This window comes from Rhinopithecus roxellana, chromosome 16, assembly GCF_007565055.1.
Source record: "Rhinopithecus roxellana isolate Shanxi Qingling chromosome 16, ASM756505v1, whole genome shotgun sequence".
NCBI classification, from domain to species: Eukaryota; Metazoa; Chordata; class Mammalia; order Primates; family Cercopithecidae; genus Rhinopithecus; species Rhinopithecus roxellana.
Genome location: NC_044564.1, coordinates 113,169,638 through 113,194,335, shown reverse-complemented (window position 1 = coordinate 113,194,335; position 24,698 = coordinate 113,169,638). Strand labels below are relative to the sequence as shown.

At 39.3% G+C, this 24,698-nt stretch overlaps 1 protein-coding gene across 1 annotated transcript; it reads right to left on the bottom strand.

Annotated features, from left to right (window-relative positions):
• Positions 1–4,618: 4,618 nt before the first annotated feature.
• Positions 4,619–24,694, bottom strand: LOC104660868 (dnaJ homolog subfamily C member 25). The gene is made up of 4 exons (XM_010361343.2): positions 24,276–24,694; positions 11,551–11,703; positions 8,554–9,024; positions 4,619–5,060 (listed from the first exon to the last, which is right to left on the bottom strand). Exons 1-4 carry the CDS (start codon positions 24,609–24,611, stop codon positions 4,938–4,940), a joined length of 1,083 nt encoding a protein of 360 aa, XP_010359645.1. The 5' UTR covers positions 24,612–24,694; the 3' UTR covers positions 4,619–4,937.
• Between the last annotated feature and the right edge of the window lie 4 nt (positions 24,695–24,698).

Here is a 24,698-nt window from a genome sequence, read left to right as displayed (position 1 = left end):
TCATTCTGTCATCTCTGAAGGTTTTTCTTTCTTTCCTGAGTCATGATCTTGACTGCTCTACCTTGCACACTGGTGGCAACAGGGCAGGCAGCTGCTTTTTAAAATACCCATTCCAACCCTAAGGAGCATCACTTCTTCACTCTAGCACTGTGCCTTGCACAAGGTAAGGGATTAAAATATGTATTAAAAGAATAAACAATGGGTTTGTAATCATTACAAAACACTCTCCTGTTACCATGGATTTTTTTTTTTTTTAACAAATGGGACTCTTTGTTATTCCCTCTGAAGGTGAAATAACTCACATTTCCTGATCACTTAATATATGCCAGGCATTTTCCCCTCGTTATCTTCTAAGAACTCTCTGAAATATTATCTTTACACGAAAGAAAACAAGGCTCAGAGGTTAAAGTAACCTGCCCAGTCAACTTTGGTCTATCTGGTTATAAAGTCAGTCATTCCACTATGTCCTGCTTCTTGAGGTTATAAAGGAAAGAGTGTCACATGACAGGAAGTTTCTCCATCCCCGAATGAAACCAGGAAGGAGGAATCTGTGACACTGATCTGAGACCACATGATCCATTCCATACACAATTGTCGAGGATATCCTAAATCCTTTAAGAATTAAGAAGCTAAGGCCAGGCCCTGTAGCTCATGCCTATAATCCCAGCACTTTGAAAGGAGGATCCCTTGAGCTCAGGAGTTCCAGATCAGCTTGAACAACATAGTAAGCCCCCTGACTGAAAAAATAAAAAATAAAAAAATTAACCAGCCAGTGGCATGAGCCCCTGTAGTCCCAGCTACTCAGGAGGCTGAGGTGGGAGGCTCATGTGAGCCCAAGAGGTCAAGGCTGTGGTGAGCCATGATCAAGTCACTGCACTCGGCCTGGGCAAGAGATGCTGTCTCCAAAAAAAAAGCTGAAGTATGTACAACTATCATATATAAATTAAAAAAGAATTAAGAGGCTAAGAGGCTAAAGTTTACAACTAATTATGTAGGTTTTTACTGAAATAATTTATGAAGTAAATTTAATTTGTTTATTAGGTTCTAGATTTGGCCTTTGCCAATATTTAAATGTGAACCACATCACGTTTTATAAATGACATTTAATTATAATTCATCCATACACAACTGGTTTGTATCAATACCAACATTTATCTATTTGCTTCAAGTGTATAATTCTAAGTCAAAAGAGACCAGGTTTGATTTAATGTTTTAAAGTAGCTAGATTCCATTTATACTATCTAATAAAAGCCACTTCTAATTTCCACATTATTTTCAGTTTGTGGCCAGCAGTCTGGTTCACACTAGCTGAGTGATACCCTAGCAATTGGCCTCCACTCAAGAAAAATATCTCCTAGGTTTGGGTATTACAAGTTTACTACTGGCTGGGCGTGGTGGCTCATGCCTGTAATCCCAGCACTTGGGGAAGCCGAGGCGTGTGGATTACGAGGTCAAGAGATCGAGACCATCCTGGCCAACATGGTGAAACCCTGTCTCTACTAAAAATATAAAAAATTAGCAGGGCATGGTGGAGGGCACCTGTAGTCCCAGCTACTCAGCAGGCTGAGGCAGGAGAATCACTTGAACCCAGGAGGCAGAGGTTGCAGAGTCGAAATCCTATCACTGCACTCCAGCCTGGTGACAGAGTGAGACAGTCTAAAAAAAAAAAGTTTACTACTGGGTCAGATGCAGTGGCTCACGCCTGTAATTCCAGCACTTCGGGAGGCTGAGGCGGGTAGATCACCTGAGGTCAGGAGTTTGAGACCAGCCTGGTCAACATGGTGAAACTGTCTCTACCAAAAATACAAAAAATTAGCCAGGCATGGTGGCAGGCACCTGTAATCCCAACTACTTGGGAGGCTGAGGCAGGAAAATTGCTTGAACCCAGGAGGCAGAGGTAGCAGTGAGCCAAGATCATGCCACTGTACGCCAGCCTGGTGACACAGCAAGGTTGCGTCTCGATAAAAAAATAAAAAAAAATTAAAAAAATTAAAAAAAATAAAAAGTTTACTACTAGGCCAGGCGCGGTGGCTCACGCCTGTAATTCCAGCACTTTGGAAGGCTGAGGCGGGCGGATCACCTGAGGTCAGAAGTTCGAGACTAGCCTGACCAACATGATGAAACCTGACTCTACTAAAAATTCAAGCTAGCTGGGCATGGTGGCGGGCACCTGTAATCCCAACTACTTGGGAGGCTGAGGCAGGGAATCACTTGAACCCGGGAGGCAGAGGTTGCAGCGAGCCGAGATGGCGCCATTGTACTCCAGCCTGGGCGACAGGGCGTGACTCCATCTCAAAAAAAAAAAAAGAAAAACAAAAACAAAAAAACAAAAACCCCTCAAAGTAATGAATTAAGATTTTCTAAACATAAATAGTACTAAATAGTAATTAATTCTCTAAACAGAACCATTCTTTCATGTGAAATTTTAAACAATTTAAAAATTTTTTAAATTTAAAAAATCCTGTATCTCAATGGTTCTATTTAAGATCCTAGGTATAGTACCTAATATGTTATGAAACTGTAATCTCTGATTTGTAGAACTTAGAATTCATAAATAAGGCAGTGAAGAGTTAGTCATGGAATCCGTTATGAGAATATCTGTTATTCATATAACCTGAAGGGTAATTTTAGCAGACCTCAACTATGTAACATGATGATGAATAGATAGCATTGAACAGCTATGCTCTATAAACCCTTGAACACCAACCAAAAAGGAAATGGGAATAGCCCTAAAATGAAGTTCAAGAAAATTTTCTAACTAGTGGAGTTGTGGGGTTCTCTACCCAGGATTCTTCTCCAGATGTTTCTAAAATGGAGAGGTTATTGGGTTTTTGGTGAGGGACGGGCAGGGTACAGATAATAAGGACACCCAGAAGACTTGACTGACACTTGTGACAACTAATGGCTCTTCCTTCACAGAAGGAAGAATCAGTTCTTCTGTTCTTCACAGAAGGAAGACTCAGTTCTTCTGTTAAGGAGGGCCCATTTATCTAGACTCACGCAATGACCGTGATTCCGAAAGACTGACCGAACATTACCAAGTGGGCAGGCTACTGGGGACAATTCTGGAAACATATCTACAAAGACAGGAAGAAATACAGTAATCTAGCAGATTGCAAAAGAATATCAAAGATGAACTGTTTTCATCAGCCAACCTTTATGAATGCTAACATGTCCAGTCCTCTTACATTTTATCACTAGGTTAAAAAGAGGCATTCAAAAATTTTCAGAGTACTGACATTTTTTTAGTCCTCATAATATATGCTACGTACTTATGTTTTTAGACGGTAAATACCATTGTGTGTTAACTATATGATAATACATTCACCAAGACAGGGATTGCTGGCTCTACAGGCAACCAGAGCATCTTTGAAAGGCATTTTGTCTATAGCTAAGAGGTGGGCATTTGAAGTCTAAAACACAGCTACCTGTAATTCAGTTCTATACCTTCTCCACACTCCTCCAACAGAATGGATGCATAAAACACTTTCATCTAAAGTTTACAAAAATATAAATAATTTTAGAGCTGCAAAAGGGCCCTAGTGATAATCTGGTCAGACACTTCCCCAAGTTTATAATTGAGCCAACTGAAGTCCTCGCAGATTAACTACCTTATCTACGTTAGCATGGATGGAACTCAGCCTTCCAGCTTTGTCTCACATTGTCTGGGGCTCAGCTCTCAAAATGACTAGCTTGCTTTAGCTAGAAACAGATTCTGCATATCGAATATGCTATACTCATCTTTAAAAATTACATAAAAGCAATGTTAATTTTTCACTTAAAATGTCATACCAACAAACGTGATATATTGTAACCATTTTATTAACATGAAGCAATGGGATAAATCCTTTAACAAGGGTACTGACTTACTACCATGAATATGTACCGATACTTTGATACTTTGGTACAGTATCACACCTGATTAAGTCAAATAATGTGTTATTTACTTGCACTGCCACACATGTAAAAACACTTACATTTCATTGGTTGATACAAGAGCACACAGCCATGTACCTCGTTTCTGGTTTAAATGCACAGAAATGTTCTCATGTACAATGGATTTTTCACCACTCAAGGACTTCATAATAGATGAACAACTTTTCAATACGCTATTTCTGCCTGCTATTTTTTTTTTTTTTTTAAGTGAAGAGAGAGGGGAAAAAAACCAATACTGTGCCACAAAAGACCTTTTTACAAGGTCCTTTCTGGAGAAATGTTGAGAATACAGTTATAGTCCTATAATGAGACTATAATCAAGATCATCCTACAAGGACATGAGGGTAGACTCACTCTCCTGGAGAGTTTCTGATCTTACTTAGACTATTATATTTGACTGGCTTTAAAAACAAAGAATATTATAATGAGTAGAGGGGGTATATTCTAGCAGAAGACTTTCCTAGAGAGGTTATTTTGAATGTATTTCAATCCTATAATGACTGTAATGAAAACGACATGTTAGGTCATTCTACTGAAGTTTGTGTCCAGAAAAACACTCATGATAATATAATTAAATGCTGTTTTTGGTGTTTTGTGAAAATACAGAGGCCATGAAAACAGAAAAATGTAGCACTATTACAAAGAGTAAGGAAACACTCTTGAAGAATAAACACATAACACATAAAATGTTTAAATGGTATCTAATAAATTTTCATGTCAAATCTTTTAACTAAACATATAAAAATTTTAAATGGCAACTAATAAATCTTCATGTGAAATCTTTTAACAAAATCCACAAATAGATTATAAAAATTGAACAATCATAAATGTCTTATGTATAAAGTTTTAAAGGAAGATTTAAATTTCGACATTATTCTGTTTAATCAAATACTTGAGGAATTTTAGTTACTGCTGAGCGGCAATTGATACATTTCTAAAATAATTCAGTTATGAAAATAATATCACAATTAAGGTTTGGCATAGTAGCATTTCATCAATCTTCAGTCATCCACAAATGTTAACCGCCCAGGCCCTTCATTCTTCATCCATCTCCTGTATCTCTTCCATCTGGGGTCATTTGCCAACTTTTTCTTTAATTCCTCCTCTTGTTCTTGCTTGTAGACCTGTAAGTATAAATAACTAGATAACTTCACAATCCAAAGAGAAGCATTTGCCATTAGCTTTATGGCATATTTACATTTTTCAAATATAACGTTAGGTAAAAAGTTTCCAGTGAATGTATTGATAATCATTCACCTCCTAAAAATACTAAACAATTAAGTATTTTATTTATTCATTTATTTGCAATTAACCATTTTAACATTCAGGGTTAAACATGAAAGAACAACCTGTATAAGAACTAGCAATTTTGTGGCTGCGTGTGGTGGCTCACGCCTGTAATCCCAGCACATTGGGAGGCCGAGACGGGTGGATCATCTGAGGTCAGAAGTTCAAAACCAGCCTGGCCAACATGGTGAAACCCCCATCTCTACTAAAAAATATATATAAAAAATTACCCAGGCGTGGTGGTACGTGCCTATAACCCGATACTGGGGAGGCTGAGGCCGGAGAACTGCTTGAACCTGGGAGGCGGAGGTTGCAGTGAGCTGAGATCATACCATTACACTCTAGCCTGGGCAACAAGAGTGAAACTCTAACTCAAAAAAAAAAAAAAAAAAAGAACTAGTAATTTTTTTTTTTTTTGAGACAGGGTCTCTCTTGGTTGCCTAGGCTGGAGTGTAGTGGTGCCATCTCAGCTCACTGCCATCTCTGCCTCCTGGGTTCAAGCAATTCTCCTGTCTCAGCCTCCCTAGCTGGGACTACAGGAGCATGCCACCACGCCTGGCTAATTTATATATATATATATTTTTTTTTTTTTTTTTTTAAGGAGAAATAGGGTTTCACCATGTTGACCAGGCTGGTCTGCAACTCTTGGCCTCAGGTGATCCACCCACGTCGGCCTCCCAAAGTGCTGGGATTACAGGTGTGAGCCACTGCGCCCAGTCTAGAACTAATAATTTTTTGTCACTGATTTCTGTAACCTAGGAATACATTCTTTTCCTCAATGAAAATTGACTAAAGGGCTTAACATTTCCCCTCTACAACTAATGTCTAATATCAAAGAATCAAAACTTTATTTTTTTATATGGTCCTTTGTAAATTTAACTGATGACTTTCAGATGTGGTGATCTTAACTAAGGAACAAAATGACCTTACATACATGTTTATCTCCAAACTGAACTTACATCTACTTTCATCTAAAGATAATTATGAATTTTTTCATTTTTTAAAATTAAAGTTTCCAAAGAAGGTTAAATAAACCACAGAGTTAAAACTTGTGAGAACACAGAACATCTGCATTTCTTGCAACTCTTTTTTTTTTTGTGATGGGGTCTCACTCTGTCACCCAGGCTGGAATACAGTAGCACAATCTTGGCTCACTCTAACCTCCAAGTAGCTAGGACCAGAGGCACCACCACGCCCAGTTAATTTTTTGTATTTTTTGGTAGAGACAGGGTTTCGCCATGTTGCCCAGGCTGGTCTCAAACTCCTGCGCTCAAGCAATCTGCCTGCCTCAGCCTCCCAAAGTGCTGGGATTACAGGCATGAGCCACCGCACCCGGCCTGCAATTCTGTAACTTTTAATGCATGTCAACTAAAGCAAAATGAACAAGCTGTCTTAGCCAGTTTCATAGCCACATAAAATTTTGGAAAGAAATGATTTTACTTCCAAATTATTAGGAAGTAAAGACTAAGACAACTTCATATGATAACATATAATTCACCCCACAACAGCACCCTAAGACAGACACGGTTTTGCAGATTCAGCTGCTTTACCTTCTTAAAAAAGAAAACTTTTAAACTTTTAACTTACTTAAAAGAACAAACTTTTCAAATAGTTTAGGAGCTAACTGATATGCTGTAACTAAATAACATTTTTTTTTTTTTGAGATGGAGTCTCACTCTGTTGCCCAGGCCAGAGTGCAGTGGTACTTGCTCTCTGTACCACTGGCTCACTGCAACTTCTGCCTCCCTGGTTCAAGTGATTATCCTGCCTCAGCCTCCCGAGTAGCTAGGATTACATGCGCACACCACCATGCCCAGCTATTTTTTTGTATTTTGAGACAGGGTTTCACCATGTTGGTGAGGCTGGTCTCGAACTCCTGACCTCAAGTGATCTGCCTGCCCCAGCCTCCCAAAGTGCTGGGATTACAAGTGTGAGCCACCACACCGGCCCTAAATAACATTTTTGATTTTATTTATGAACAGGATAAATATATAGGTGTAACTGGTAAAATATCGGGCAATTCACAGTAATTGAACTTATTACATAAATATAATTCAGACCAAAACTTTAATTTCAGTGAAATCTATTTAGGATATCACATACAAAATGAAATGACTGTGAAACTAAAAAAGACTAATGTATCTCAGATTTCTTAAGAAGGTTTTGGCTGGGTGCAGTGGCTGATGCCTGTAATCCCAGCACTCTAAGAGGCCAAGGTGGGCAGATTGCTTGAGTTCAGGAGTTTGAGACCATCCTGGACAACATGGCAAAACCCCAACACTACATGATAAAAACAAGAAAAAAACGCCAGGCACGGTGGCTCACGCCTGTAATCCCAGCACTCTGGGAGGCCGAGGCGGGTGGATCACGAGGTCAGGAGTTCGAGACCATCCTGGCTTACACAGTGAAACCCTGTCTCTACTAAAAATACGAAAAATTAGCCGAGTGTGGTGGCGGGCCCCTGTAGTCCCAGTTACTCGGGAGGCTGAGGCAGGAGAATGGCGTGAACCCGGAGGCGGAGCCTGCAGTGAGATGAGATCAGGCCACTGGACTCCAGCCTAGGCAACAGAGCAAGACTCCGTCTCAAAAAAAAAAAACAAAACAAAACAAAGAAAAAAACCACAAAAGTTTCACTGTGCTTTATTCTTATATTTAACATATAGCCAATTAATTTTACCCTGAATCTAAAACAGTGTCATTATGATAATGAGACTGCTAATCCCTTTAACACCACAGCTACGTAGCTGATCACCTCAAAGTAATTTTTGTAGGTGACAACTGTAGCATAAAGCATTTATTAAAATGCCCAGAAGTTTAGAGGCATTACAGTAATTCGATTTAATTTAAAAGTAAAATAAAAGTAACTTTCTATCGATGTCAGTTATTATGCAGAAGATCTTGTGCTCAATTATTTTGAAATGAAGTCATCTCAATAAAATTTCCACCTCTTACTCTCTGTTTTTTGGTTTTTTTTTTTAGTTTCTGTGGCTAGGTTTACAGGATTGGAAGAAAACTTGGGGCAGGCCAAATTTTAGTTAGTGCAAACATGCATATCCTTCCAATGCAGTTTAACATTCTTAAAACTTTTCCAGAATTAGTCAATTAAAGTATTTGAAGTTCATCCTCTAAAAAGAGAATTTACAGATTAAAAACCCACCGTCTCACTACCAAATAGAGTCCTACTTCCAATAAAAGTAAGATCTTTACTAATTGTTTACCTGTTGGATTTCAGAAATGTGAGCAGACTTCTGTGATCCCTCATTATAATACACCTGATTTTAACCTGGCCAGGTGGATGACAGTAAAAATCACAGCGGGGTGACTACTCACCTCATAATTCTCCTTGATCCAGAGCTCTCGTTTAAGAAAAGTTTCTTTCTGATGATCTTCTAGACTATCAAATTGAGACTTTGACATCTTCATAGATTTACGTATAATGTACAATCTCTCTTCCTCTCCATATTCTTTGCCTTTGATGTTAAAATTATAGATCCACCGGCAATACCAAACTATATATGAGCATAGGTGAAAAGGAGCTAAGATAATTTGAAACAGGAGAAGATCACAGATTTGGGGTTTCTGATAGCCCCCCTTTATATCTATTTTACTTTTTATAATGTTCTTTATGATGTTCTCCTCCTCGTCACGAATTTCCTCTTTGGACTTTTTGTTTTTGCCTTTTTCTTTGGCTTTTTTGAGCAGTCCCTGCTGCTTGGCAATCTCTGTAGCCTGGATACGGTACTTGGGCACTGTGGCTAGGTAGCTGATTGCCTTATTGTAGCTATTCCACCAGCTGAAAAACTAGAATAATTAACAGAGAACAATGAGTCATTTTCATTACCCAATCTAAGTTAAAGGAATGATAGAGTCTCGGTGAATACCATCTCCCAAGAAACCATTACAGTTAAAACTAGGGATCTCAAAGATACTACTTTCTAAGTAAAAGATACAACTGAACAAAGTCCATGCATACACAGGATCTCAAGCCTGGATAAGTAAGGTAAACTCTGAGCTGAGCTAAAAATCACTGATGCAGTCAGGAGATACCCAAGATCAAAGGATGATCAATGTGTCATACCACACCTGTGGTTTCGTATCTTTACCATTTGGCTCTTCCCTAGATCACTTAAAAAAAATTTTTTTTTCTTTTTTTTTTTTTCTTTTTTTTTTTTTTTTTTTTTTTTTTTTTTTTTTTTGAGGCGGAGTCTCGCTCTGTCGCCCGGACTGGAGTGCAGTGGCCGGATCTCAGCTCACTGCAAACTCCGCCTCCTGGGTTTGCGCCATTCTCCTGCCTCAGCCTCCCGAGTAGCTGGGACTACAGGCGCCTGCCACCTCGCCCGGCTAGTTTTTGTATTTTTAGTAGAGACGGAGTTTCACTGTGTTAGCCAGGATGGTCTCGATCTCCTGACCTCGTGATCCACCCATCTCGGCCTCCCAAAGTGCTGGGATTACAGGCTTGAGCCACCGCACCCGGCCTCTTTTTTTTTTTAAACAATAACCTACTTACTAGAAAAAGAGGTAAATGGCAAAATCTAGCTGGTGAGGAATTTGTTTAAAAACCTCATAGGGTATAGACTCAGGCAACTATATTCATTCCCATCTCTTTTCCTAAGCCATCTACATATATCACAGTGGCACTCATCCTATTCTGAGAGATTCAAATACGGTTGAACTCTACCTATTTGGATAGGAAAACATTAACTTACTTCATAACTGTATTCAATCACAAAGGGTTTGTCAGAAAATACCCTGCTTCTCACATAGTACCTCCATAAATTTCAGCTCCTGTTTAACTGAATGAATATAGCAGATATACAAATAATATCCTGCAATAGTAGCAATCTATTGAGAATATATTTTAAAGTTACTACAGTATTACATTGTTTAAAACAAAAAAGTAAAATTATCCCTGCTCTCCCCTTTGAAAGGGTAAATCGTTCTACAAATGCTGACACATTTTAAATATACCACCTTAGTTTCCAATATAGTTCATAAAAATTGAATGTCAGCCAAGTGCAGGGGCTCATGCCTGTAATCCCAGCACTTTGAGAGGCTGCAGTAAGTGGATTGCATGAGCCCAGGAGCTCAAGACCAGCCTGGGCAACATGGCAAAATAAAAAAAATACAAAAATTAGGCAGGTGTGGTGGCACATGCCTGTAGTCCCAGCTATTCGGGAGGCTGAGGTGGGAGGATCACCTGAGCCCAAGAAGTAGAGGCTACAGTGAGCCACGATTACTCCACTGCACTCCAGTCTGAGTGACAGAGTGAGACCCCATCTCTTTAAAAAAAAAAAAAAAAAAAATACCACACTGAATATCATGTCGTTTCTGGGAATCAGACTGGAGAAGTAATTTTCAAACAAGCAAATTGCTTCATTCTAGTCATCTGACTTGCTCATTTCCTCTAAAGGAGCATGTGATAGGTGTGGCTAGTTTAATAACAGGGAAAACTTATTTCAGGCAGAAGTTAAATTTTTGTGATATTTTACAGCATAAAAAGCTCCTGACTGGGCATGGTGGCTCACGCCTGTAATTCTAGCACTTTGGGAGGCCAAGGCAGGCGGATCACAAGGTCAGGAGTTCGAGACCATCCTGGCCAACATGGTGAAACCCCGTCTCTACTAAAATACAAAAAGCTAGCCGGGTGTGGTGGTGCACGCCTGTAGTCCCAGCTGCTCAGGAGGCTGAGGCAGGAGAATGGCATGAACCCAGGAGACGGAGGTTGCAGTAAGCCTAGATCGCGCCATTGCACTTCAGCCTGGCAACACAGCAAGACTCTGTCTCAAAACAAAAACAAAACAAAAAAAAGTTCCTATGTCTCTTTTCATCTATTTCAGTGGTTTCAACCTGAGCAGAAGCACCCTTAAAGGGGCACACAGAAATGCGTGGACATTTCTGGTTGTTACAATAATGATGGCAAGCACTACTGGCATTTGGTGACTGGAGCCGGGACTTGTTAGGCCAGATTAAGGAATTCAGATTTCTCCCACGTTTAATGGGAAGTCATTGAAAAGTCCTACAAAGGTCAAATAAATGATAGGAATTAGCTGACGTTCACTCTGGCTACTATGTAGAAAATACTCCAGAGGGAGCAATGAAAAAGGCTCTGGATTTTTGAGGGGTTGTTTTGTAGTAATAATGACATTCTTCAACAATTTCTTAGATTTGCCACTGACAAAGATTCTAATACTGCCAAAGAATAAAACAGATCTCAACTAGAAGTAAAATTTTACAAAAAGATACTCGCAATTAGGTTTTAATGACTAGCACTAGGCAATGTGCACTAAATGCACATAAATATAGATACAAATATCCAGTGATACATACCTGAAACACTGAAATAGCACATACACTGACCAAAATCACAACTCTAACATCCACCTTAGGGGCCAAGCGCCTGCTATAGTAGTGGTAGTAATGGCTGTAGTACTCTTCTGGATGATCCAGCATGTAATCATAATCTTTTCGTGTTTCTTCATCCTGTAAAATGACAAGATATCCAACTTCACAGGACAGTCCATTAAATGGCTTTAGTTTATAATCTGTTAAATCAAATACAGAATTTTATAATTATGTAAGGTTAATCTGAGTAAAAATACTGAAACTGTCAAAATCAAAAAATTTCCCATTATTCTTCAAAGCCATGTAAATTTCCAAAACTTCAATATTAGATATAAAAGCATAACAAAAATATTTGTCTAAGTTCTTGAGTATTGTTAGTCCTCCTGGAAAAATAAAAACACTTTAATAACAATTAACCTTTCAATCTTTTTAGCTAATGCTTGGTGCTAATAAAAGCCTGTTCACAACTACTCTTAACAACTGTTGATTTTTTTTTTAAAAGCTTATTTCTTGTACATATTCATAATCATGTCCCAGCCTTGTATAGATAGTTTTCTGCTAAAAGCAATGATTAAGACAGCAAAAAGTCGGTGAAGCCAGTCTGTGCCTACAAAACTCAATTATGCCCATCTCAAAGAAACACTGAGACACTCATGCAGCCCAACGGTCAAAGTCTAGCTTTGTGACCTGATAAAATAGCCTCTCTGAGCCTCCTCCTTCATTTACAAAAAAAAGCTGACAATCCCTGCTGTATTATTTTTACATGGTTGTTGTGAAGATCAAATAACAAATATTATACAAAAACATGTTACAAACATGTAGTACTTCACTATAATGTGTCATCCAGCCCAGGTCACAAATGAGGTAATATATAGATCTTTCTTACTGATACAAACTCCTTGAAAGAATTATAGCATTCCAAAATGCTGCTCTGTATGTTCACAGATAAAACATTTTAAAAAAAAAATTCTCTGATTCTAATCAATTTCTAACAGGGATAAATGCCAATGTTGTACTGAGCTAGGCAGGTTGCAGAGTTATTAAACCAGGTCACGATTTGCACTTTATCTCACAGGAAACCTCTTACATTTTCCAACTTGCCCCATTTCAAAAAAACGTAATAACAGGGAAAACTTATTTAAAAACTATTATAAAATCAAAACAAATTCTTTAATCTCTATACATGAGCATAATAAAAACCATTACAAAAACAAAAGTCTGTTTTGCCAGGTGTGGTGACTCATGCCTGTAATCCCAGCACTTTGGGAGACCAAGGTGGGAGGACTGCTTGAGCCCAGGAGTTTGAGATCAGCCTGGGCACCATAGTGAGACCTCGTCTTTACAAAAAATTTAAAAAATTGTATTTGCGCAGGGCATGGTGGCATGTGCCTGTAGTCCCAGCTTCCCAGGATATTCCCCAGGTGGGAAATCACTTAAGCCTGGGAGGTCAAGGCTGCCATGAGCCATGATAATGCCATCACACTCCAGTCTGGGCTAAGAGAGCAAGGAGCAAGACCCTGCCTCAAAAAAAAAAAAAAAAAAAAAGTCTTTGTTTATCTTAGAGGAATGAGTTACTCAACATTTATTAAGTTGTAGATTCCTAGCTAAAGGCATTTCAAAATCTAAACTTAGTACCTTGTTACTGCACACAGATTCTCTGGGGTCTGTTCAGGACCACTTTCTGAGTCCTCCAACATGTAGTTTTTTAGATTTAAAGTAAGAAATTTGCTGATGACAAAATCTTCCTTGTATCTATTAAAATCATTATGTATTTTCTATTAAGAATTTTGGGCCGGGCACAGGTGCTCACGCCTGTAATCCCAGCACTTTGGGAGGCCAAGGCAGGCAGGTAACTTGAGGTTAGGAGTTTGAGACCAGCCTGGCCAACATGGCAAAATCCCATTTCTACTGAAAACACAAAAATTAGCCGGTCATGGTGGCCTGCACTTGTAATCCCAGCTACTCAGAAGGCTGAGGCGGGAGAATGGTGTAAATCTGGGAGGCGAAGCTTGCAGTGAGCCGAGATTGTACCACTGCACTCCAGCCTGGGCGACAGAGCAAGACTCCGTCTCAAAAAATAAAATAAAATAAAATAAAATAAAATAAAATAAAATAAAATAAAAATTTTGAATTTGTGTGAGATCATTCTCAGTAAGTTCTCCTATATTCATTACATTCAAAAAATTTCTTACCTCTTATCAGTATATGAAATGATGTAAACTAGTAGCTAGCTTAATTAGATATGAATATATTTATATGGAGGGCCAATATGAAAACTGTCAGTTATACAAGGAGGGGTGAGCTCAAGCTAGTATTATTTTCAGATTCACTCCTTGTATGCTCTCTTCAGTCAAAAAGGATTTTCTTGTGGCAGCTGCTATACGCCTCAACTGTCAATCCGTGACTCCTTCTTTAAGTCATCATCCTATTCCAGAGCTTCTAACCCAGAAACAGTAAACCTATATAAGGGCCACACAGACAGCCCTGAAGACTAAAGCCCGTGTCTCTTCATGTGTCTCATTTTGAGTACCTCAAGAAATCAGTATGGCAAATACAATGCCATACTGAGATCAGATTCCTATGAGCCTCATAGGCTCATAGCCTTTTGCCCCAGCTGTCTGTACTCCTCCTGGTTGAAGCATATGGAATAAGGTCTTGGAGTGTCGTTGAAATCTGGTATGTGGACATCATGTGTCCAATGACTATCTCCTCTTTTTGTTCTCTTATCTCTGTTCTACAGAATGCAGATATCATCCCTCTTCAAGCATTTCACTCAGATCTTTCACCAGGGTCACCATTTTCTCACTGGTTTCTAGATCATTGACTTTACCAAGTCCTGAACTCCTTTAACACAATGGTCAACTAATACTCCAACACAAGCAACTCCAAAATTTATACCTTGTGTCTGGCCTCTCTACTGCAAGCAGAGCTTGTGGAATCTGTTCAAGGTCCCCCAATGGAGTCCTCAAACTACCAAATCCCTGCAAGACATCTCAGGGTCAAGTCTGACTTTTCTTTGGATGGTTTTCTTTTCTTTAGGGTCACCACAAATTTATGACCCTGTTTTGGCCATGATTACACTAAAAAGTTGGACACTTCCTTGTTACAGCATTTATTCATTTATTTTATCTCCGTTCTAGGGCTTAAAGCTTTCTCTCCAAAATCAAGAAAATGATCAGTTTTCATGCATACTGATGACGATCAGTGAGGCATGCATACACTTTAGAATCAAGGGCAGTACAAATTGGTAAAATTTAGGAGTTCTCAACAGCCTAAGTCAAACTTCTGCTCTTTAGTAACCTATAAAGTTTAGAATCAACCTAGTAAGAACAACAGGATACCAAGAATATTAGCAAAGAAAAGACATAATAAGAAGGACCATCTTTCTTTCTGGGACTCAAGTAGAAAGCTAAGGTACATTCTTATTTTAATACCATATTTTTTTTTCCTACTCATCCTGAATTAAGGTAGCCGCACAATTTTTTTTTTTTTTTTTTTTTTAATCTCCAACGTTTTCCCATGGCCAAAGTTAAAATTTCCTTCGCATGCCACCAGGCCTTCACAACTGGTCCAAACTTACCTACCTAGCAACATCCCTTATCATTTTCCCCTCTTTTACCCATAGCAAACATTCAGAGAGCAATTTCTGGAATTTGGTGTGTTATTCCAACACAACGTTCCTTTTCATACCTATGTCTTCAAACGTATGTTTCTCTCTAATTTGAACCTCACGAGTCCTATTAATCCTTTAGAATGTAAACGTTACTGCCCCAGACAGTCAGATCATTCTTATTACACTTGGTACCTATTTATTATAGCACTTATCACATTGTAATAATCAGTTTTTTCTTTTCTTAGAATGAGAATTTCTAGAAAGTAGGTAGGGTAACTCATTAATCTCTGTATATCCAAGGCCTAGTACAGTGCCTGGCATTCAGTAAACATTATTTCAAAAACGAGTGAACTTTTGTGAAGGTTTTTCCTTGCAATATGCATCTCTCCACTACGTAGTTCTCCATCTCACCAGCAAGGCTGGATGGGTAGCGATGTCATAAAAACTTCAGTTTGGCAGAAGTGACTGCTTGAATTCATAGTTTATGAAAATATGCTACTGTGGCTAACATAGCTTAAACCTTAAAACAGTTTAATGTCTTACCTTTCAATAAGGTAGTACTTTTTCTTTCAGCAATTTTGTGGATCTTAAGGTCCCAGGGTCTGGAGATTCCAACTTCTTTCCAAAACCAAAACCTTTATACTTGTTTCTTCCTCCTGTCTGTCCTGAGCCTTGACAAGCAGGGCAATAAGCTCCTTGTTTCTAATCTCTACAGGAATAACTGTAGTGCTTCTGCTGGTGTCCATTCCACTCCCAATCCTCTTGGGCATATGCAGGAGGACTGGAACATAACCACCAATATCTAGATCAAAAGTGAACAAGAGGAAACCCACAAGCAAAGAAAGCACTGAATCCTTCCTTCTCTTAAAGGGGTCATCCCCCTCCCCAGAGGCAAAAATATATTATGTTCTTGTCCTTGAAGGAAATCATGAACTGTATGATCTCAGTACATAAATTGCAATAATTTGATACTGCAGCTAGTTTTACATTTAAAACTTCCTATTACACAGAGTATAAAAACCATTTTTGGGGTGGTAAAGGTCAGGAATCAATGCTATATGAAAATGTATTACTGTATCCACTCAATATATATTAATCATTTTTTGTAAATCCATACACACACACCCCGACACACACACACATAAATGATCCTTCAAAAAAAAAAAAAAAAAAAATCTCTGGTCTAAATTTTTTTTCCAGGTCATTATATCCTACAAAAGAGGGAGAAAATTAACTGCTACCCATTTCATTTTTTTTCTTGTTTCCTGCCCACTAGTCACTAGTGCAACTTATCTTCTCCTCTATCTTCTCTTCTCATTCTGCACATAGTCTCAACAACTTCCATGATTTGGAATATTACCTACATACTAGTAATGCTTGTATCTGTTTTTCTTGCCTCCTCTTATTCTCAACTATGTCCTGAACACTTTCTAAATGCAACATAAATATCTCAACTCAACATGCTACAAAACCAAGTCTATTCCTCTGTGTTTCAGTTAATACTATCAGCATCAACTTGGTCACCTGAGTTTTTAAAAACCTTAGTTGTTTTCATTTCAAAAATGATGATGCAGGGCATTAGGCCTTGGATTAAGCACAAAAAGAGAATAAAAAGACAAGACAAGGCCATCGCCTCAAGAACCCTCCATCTAGAAGAAGAATCTAGCAAGCGAGAAAAGCACAATTGAGTGTGCTAAGGAAAAGGGGCTGACTCTGCCTAAAAACACTAGCAATGGGATTCACCGCAGAAGGGAAATGGGGGCTAGATCTTGGAAAGCAAGTAAGGTATAGTGAAACTTGTTCCAGGCAAAGGAAACAGCAAGTGTTAAGGGTATAAAAGTATCAAAAAATATCATGGATTCAGGAAAGCTTAAGCATTGGGGAAATTTAGGAAGAAAGGAGTAATAAATACAGCTAGGAAGGCAAGTTTGAATAAGAACTGTTGAGGATCTTGTATGCTGCGCCAAAGAGTTAGGATGTTATCATCTGGGCTATTCAAAAACAAAAATGCTTCCAAGTATGAGAACAATAGCATTGTGTAGAAGTATATATTGCTGAAAGACAATTCTGGTAGTATCACAAAAAGTAGAATGAGGGAGAAACAGATTTTAGCAGCTAAGAATAGGACTTGATAAGTAAAGGGGTACACAAGAATCAAAGGAGATGTTCAGCATGATACCAAAGTTTTTAATTAGAGTTACTATGTAGACACTGTTACTAAGATAATGAATACAGGAAAAAAACAGCAAGCTTGGAGAAGATGCAAGGAAAAATTGTGGAAGATTTTGAACTAGGAAGAAAAATATTACTAGATATCCTTTCAATTTCTGAAGCCTTAAGGATTATCTATTCCTGCAGAGGAGTGCACCTTTTGTCTTTGACTAACCTATTTTAACTCTACAGACAGAAGTAACTTGTAGAAAACTGGAAATAATGCAAATGACTCCTATTCACAGAAAGACAAATTCTGTCCAGTGGAATGCAACACATTATTGCTTGGTAGGTATTCTCCAGTGTTATAGGCATTTCAGCATTCCCTATCTGATTACAAATGTTGACACTTTTTCTCTTTCAACTAGTTTTAGTATCTTACTGGTTCCCTCACTGATTAATATGTTAAATAAAATCTCTGACACATGTTCATTCTGTATTTGTGAGAGTCATAATTATATCTTCTTTTAAAGTTTATGCTTTCACAAAGATAACAAGATTGACTTCAGACATGTTTAATCGTGGGTACCTGTGCTACAGGAGAGGCAGCTGAAAGTATGAGCCTGGAGAACATGCAGGTTTTAGAATTGTCAGCTTAAAAGCAGTGGCTTAGGTCAAGGATACAGTTGAGTTTCATCAGGAAGAGCTTAGAAAATAAAAAAGAAAAAGTACACAAAGAAGAACTCAATAGAATCGCAATGCTTACAGGGTAGGTAGTAGAAAAGACTATAAAGACTGAAAAGAAATGGTGAGGACAGAGAAACAAAGACTACATCAAGGAAGTCAGGGAAGAACACCTTAAAAAGTACTAAATGGTCAACAATATCACATGACACAAAATTCCAGGAGGAGGAAGAAATGAAGAGCAGTCAATCTAATCAGATCTGGTGAGTAGAGTGTCATTGTTCACCTTAACAAGAACAGTTTCAACACATGTGCTGGTGCACAGGCCAGTCTATGATAGCATGAATGAAAGGGAGATGAGAAAGTAAAGACAGTGAACAGCAAGCAAAGGAAGGAAAAATGTGAGTGTAGCTTTAAAAGAAGCAAAATGAAGCGAAAGGAGTGGGAAATGAACCAAGTAGGAGATTTTCAAGTTGCCAAAGAGGAATGACGGAAGAAGATTCCAGAAGAAGAACGACAGAAGAGGGATTCTAGAAGAAGACAGTGTAAGTAAAATGAGTTCAGTCAAGAATACCTTTTTGCCCTCCCCAAACCATTCTCAAAATTGCTCCCAGAGTTTTCTTCCTAAAACAAACATAAGATTGTGTCTTTTCTCCATTTTAAAACTTCTGGTAACTATTCAATACATAAAGTTCCAATTCCTGAACACAACGTAAGGGGTCATTCATCATCTGATCCCAAACTATGTTCCAGTATCCTGCAACATTCTCCCTCCCATGGCACCTCGCAGGCTCCCAACCTAGAAATAGCAGATCCCCTAAAGTCTATGAAAAACAGTAAGTGTCTCTGCGCTCTTGTGAGTATCTCAAAATGTTCTATTTACCTACGATAAATCTGTACGAGCTAAATTAAAATGTCTAGTACTCAGTTTCTGACTAGTATTATATCAAGTCAGTAGTTTTCAGGTTGATTAGGAACTCTGATTGGTTGTTGATTACATCATATGTCAGCCAGTCATGGCACCAGAATCAAACATGGCTGGTATATAATCACCCTTGGCCATAAGTAGGGAGCAACCGCTGAAATTAAGACATCAGTAAAAACTAACATTTATGGGTTCACAGCAGAAATAGTAAATGTGGTACATATGCTGTCACATCCTTTTTCTGGGGCCATGGGAAACATTACTATCAAACGTGTTACTCTTTCCCAATAAACCCAGAAAAGGTCTCAAAACTCTTAAAAGGTAAGAGTTTTGTTCCAGGTAATCATGACCAATCAGGGTTGGCATATGAAATGAAAACTATATGCCATCTGTGGACTATAAATTAACTTAATTTGGTTGTTTATCAGCATCACACCTATAATAGAAATTTATATAATTTTAGGGTTCAGTGCATGTGCCAGTAATCCCAGCTATTTGGGAGACTGAGGCAGGAGGACTGCTTGAGCATAGCATTTCAAGACCAGCCTGGGCAACATAGTGAGACCTTGTCTCAAAAAAGAAAGCAATTTATATAATTTTTAAATATTTTTATGATTATTCAATTACCATGAATGACTGATTAAATACAATCTGGATAGTGTCGAAAAAGAATAGTAATACATGCAGTTCATTTTTTCCCTAAAACAGAGTCCTTGGGAAAAATATGATAAAAATGATCCTTGGTGGAGGAAATGCTCATTACTATAATACCTCATGAAACTACATCTCATTCCTGGAACAAGACTTGCACACTCATGACTATGTTTCTGTTGATCAAGTTTCCTCTCTACCAGAAATGTCCTTTCACCATCAACCTTGGTGACTTTGTTCCTGATGAACTCAAAAAAGTACCACCTTCTCTAATCCAAGAAGACATAATCACTTCCTCTCAGCACCGCAATACAATCTGCACAGACTTGTATTATATAATTTAAATAACAACTGAACAATAAGTATCTGTCTCCCTTGTTACTAAAAATTTTAAGTCAGAAACTGCTCCTTTCCTTTGTTATGGTCTCCTCTGAGCGCCTATGTCAGTCCCAGTTAAAGAAAGGGTTGAGTAACAGAATATAAGGAATGAACAATAAACAGAAACATAACAGGGCACGGAGTTCAGAATTGTTTTTTGCTAAATTATTCCTAAGTGCTAAAGCCCTGCCACATCAGACTGATAAAAGGAAACTGAAGTGTTCTTGTAATGTTTCCTTTGCAAGACAAGTCCAGAGTAGAATGCCCTCTCTACACATCCTTTCAACTTATCAAATAGCCTTCACCTTCATGCCAGAAATATTCCCAAGACCTTTTCTAGGCTCTTTTCTTGTGATCCTGCAAAATGCCATCAAATTCTACACTTCTGCATTTTTTACCAATCATAGTTTTTCTAAGTGCATCCTTTCAAGTTGTTCTCTCATCTGCTTATTTCTATGCCATTTCTCATATTTCATGTATTATCCAATTTTTATCTACATTCAAAAATTATTGTTCTCACTTAAAAACCCTCAGAACATTAAAAGTAGAAGTGCAATTTTTCTCTCACGCAGGAATTTTTCACTCATAACCATCTAATTTACTTATCTATACCACTCTTTAAAATTGCAATTAATTGAGTGAAATGGCAAAGGGCGCTGCACATACCAATGTCAAAATACCAGAAATCCACTTTCCATTTCCATTCTATCTGAATGTCTCCAGATAAGAGTTTTTATAACATTAATGCTCTGATGTGCCAGACACTGTGCTAGGTGCTACGGATATACACACAAAAAAACAAGGAGCATGGTTTAGTGGGAAAGAGAGACCTACTCAGTACTTATACAATGCAGTGTGATAAGTGCTATAGCCACTTTAAAAACATGTAATGGGACCAGATTATTCTACCTCATGAGATTCAATGTTGACACAGAGGGTAACTGTCCACTTGTTTAACTTCCAAAGTCCATAAACGCCCTAAATCCCCAAAAGTCAAACACACTAAATACTATTGCATGGTCTTAGTTTCTAAAGCAGTGTGTGAAATCATAATGGCTTGAGGTTTTGCTGAGATCTGGAACTGTAATTTATTTGGGGATGTGAACTAAGCATGACTTGGTGAAAGCATGCGGCCAGTGCCTTTGCCTTCCATTACTAGCCACACTTCTTTTCTTGGTTTTCCTCCATTTCTCCATGCACAGGTAAAATCTTTTTGCTAAAATAGTAATAACCAAATGTCGTATCTTCTTGTCTTACCAACTGTATTTAAGTCATGTTAGTGTACTTATTTTTTAACAACCACCATCTAAAAAAAAAAAAACAAAACCCTCTCAAAAGGGCATTTATTTGACCAAAACAACCTCAGAATCATAAATCCACTGATGTTTTACATAATTATAGTTTCCATTTTGGTGATGTATTTATTATCAATATTCAGAGACAGGCTTCTGCATCCCATTTTTATTCCAGAGTCACTGCAACTCAACTTCTCCCACTATTCTATCTGACCTTCTCTTAGCAAACACCACCTGGACCTCTTACCCCTCACAAACCCTTTTCACAGCCAGAGGATACAATCCAAACAAAACAGCCATTACATCTCCATTGTCTCAATGGGATAATATAGAAGGCTGAAGCCCTCCAAACTGGATGACCTCAGTTCATTAAAACCTTGCATTACCCAGAAAATATACTATTTGGCAACTTCCTCACAATTCTCCATTATGACAGAAATTAAAGCAGGCCACCCTGTAATAATTGCTCCCACACACAGCAAGCCAAAGTCCTTATCCTTATTCCAAGAGAGAGCATCTTCAATGAGGTAAATAGTTCTTGGAGATGCTCCACTTGGAAGATGAATACATGTTCATCTCTATAAATTTAAAATGCAAGTTTTCAAAGAGTTCTGCTAGGTCTGATTTTCAAGGGTCCAAAATATCTCCAGACATCCCTTCTGTCTCACAGTTAATTTCCACAGTAAGACACTGGGGGTTCTGGGGGAGCTACAGAACACTCACCTCACTCCCTCCTCCATCAGTACAACTCCACTTCTACTCCCCTGTTCCAAGATATCTGTAGCTACCACAAACCCGTCAGAGTCAAGAGTACAAGTGTTACCTATTCCAGACATACTGGTTTTTAACTGCCTAAACGTTCATGATCTTGAGTGGATCACTTATTTTATCTAGCTTTTCATTAGCTGACAATCAGTGGTAAACTTTAGGGGTAGAAACCTTTAGAGGCAACCATACAGATTCATCAGATCAGTCCCAGGGGTGGAGGGACTGATCAGTCTCTCCTGGTGGCCCTCCCAGCAGGAATCCCTACAGTCACTATTTCTACCCTCTAATCATGGCACTTGCTTTCTAAGTTCTTACCAACATGCTCACCATTCTCATGCCAAACCTACTCATCTCCAATCCTACAGAGCCCAGCAGAAGGCAACAGCTGGCAGTGTTTCTGCTGCCCTCTCTTCTGGAAGTTCTCCATCTTCCAGAAGATGGGTTGACACAGAGGGTAAGTGTCCACTTGTTTAACTTCCAAAGTCCATAAACTCCCTAAATATACAAAAGTCAAACACACTAAATACTATTGCATGGTCTTGGTTTATAAATCAATGTGTGAAATCATAATGGGATAACTAATACACAATCCAAATATTACTATCTTTAACCTAATTATCTATATCATCCTAACAACTACTCCACTCCTGACGCTCAACCTAAATTCAAGCACCACAACCCTATTACTATCTCGTGCCTGAAACAAATTAACATGACTAACATCCCTAGTTCTATCAATTTTACTATCCCTAGTAAATCCCACTATGATTTCACACACTGGTCCAGGACTCCCTTATGCACCATCAGGGCTTCTGGCTGAATACAAAGAACAGAGGTTGGAGCTTCATATGCTGAAGTGCACTGGGTGGAGAGTTCTTTCCTAATTTTTTCTGGAGTATTTTTTCCACCACTCTTTACATAATTAGTAACAAAGCCCTCTGGGGCCTCAGCACTTTCCTAGTTCCCCAGCCATCCCTCAGTTAACTGCCATAAAAATTACAATCTCACTAACGCTAGTGAGAATTTAATGAACTAGGTAAATTAAATTTTACCTAGTTCAATTTACCTAGTTTACCTAATTCAGGGCCCGCCCCTCCACCAGTCATTTTATGACTCCAGATTATCCAAACTGTTCTGGAAGGCATGAATAAAGTTGCTAGCTCCTTGACTATTTTCAGCTCTGGAAAAACAATCTGGAGAAACAATGCAAGGTTAAATTATATCCACTCAAAGCACAGTCATTAAAAGCAGGCTACCTAGCAAAATGGAAAATTTTGCTTCGGGGAAAAAAAGGCTAGAAAGAAATACTTTACAACTACAATCGCTGATGCATTAGTATGATGGGGCCTTTCAAGCAGTAATACCACCATCAAATAAGATTTATACTTCGTGATGTCCTGGTTGGCTTCATTTTTTGCAGTAGTAGAAGAAAACAGCATTGGGCTAAATTTCTCATCCCCACAAGACTCAATAAAACCTCTGTCAAATGAAATATAAATACATATTCACAAAATATTTCCTACTAGAAATTCTCAGAGTTTAGTACCCAAGTCATTAAGCACCCATTTATGGGCCCTATGGAAAGGGGGGGCGGTTCGTACACTTATCATTTAATCCCCATAATAACCCTGGGAGGAGGTATCATGGCCTTAATTTGGCATACGAAGAAACAGCTATTCCAACATATTAAGTCACTATCCAAGGTCACACTGGGGTGTCACAGCAAAGAGTCACATCTGGTCTCTTGACTGGTTGTTCATTGTTCTTCTCGGTGTTTTCTTAGTTCCTAAAACCCAAGCTAAGTGTCACCATTAACACTATTTCCAGAAACCAAATTTCTGTCCTATCAAACTGATGCGATCACAGTTGTCAGTCGATATTCCACACTTTCCCTGTTGTGGGCGACCCCGGATCCCACTAATAATGATCACCCTGCTTTTCGAATGTGAAATGCACGTTATTAAAATATTTTCACGAAATCGTAAGATGACCAAAGCTTTGCATAACAATGACTGTCACAAAAAGGAGGAAGACGAGGAGGTTAGCTGTGCCGCCTGAGACCCCAGGGGGCCGACTTGGCTCTTTCACAGGGCCATGTGGGAAACGTGAGTATCTTAAAGGTCGCGGCGGCGGATGCGCTCAGTTTCGGAGTCACAGAGGCCTACGCTCCGCGGACCGGGGTCGGAAGGCGCCGTGCGCGTCCCGCGGCCGTGCTTCGAAGCCCCTCCGCTCCCGCAGGCCTCACCTTGAGCGTCTCATAGGCGGTTGCCACCAGCAGGAAAGCCTCCTCGGCGCTCTGCGGCGTCCGCCCGGGGCCCTCGTCGCCGGGCTCCGGCCGGTAGCGGTCGGGGTGATAGCGCCGGGCCAGTTGGCGGTAGGCCCGCGCGATCTCCGCTTTGCCCGCCGAGCGGCTCACGCCCAGCACCTCGTAGCAGTCCCGCGTGCCGCAGTAGAGCCCCTCCACCAGGGCCCCCGAGGGCCGCACCAGCAGCAGCGTCAGCAGGAAGGGCGCCAGCAGCACATACGAGCGCCGACCGGCAGCCCCAGCTGCCCAACCGGGAGAGAGCAGCGGCGCCCCCATCCCCAGCCTCGCTGGCGGATCTACCACCCCAGAGACTCTGCAGCACTCCACCGCGGGCCCGGCTCGGCCGGCCTGGCCCCCAGTTCC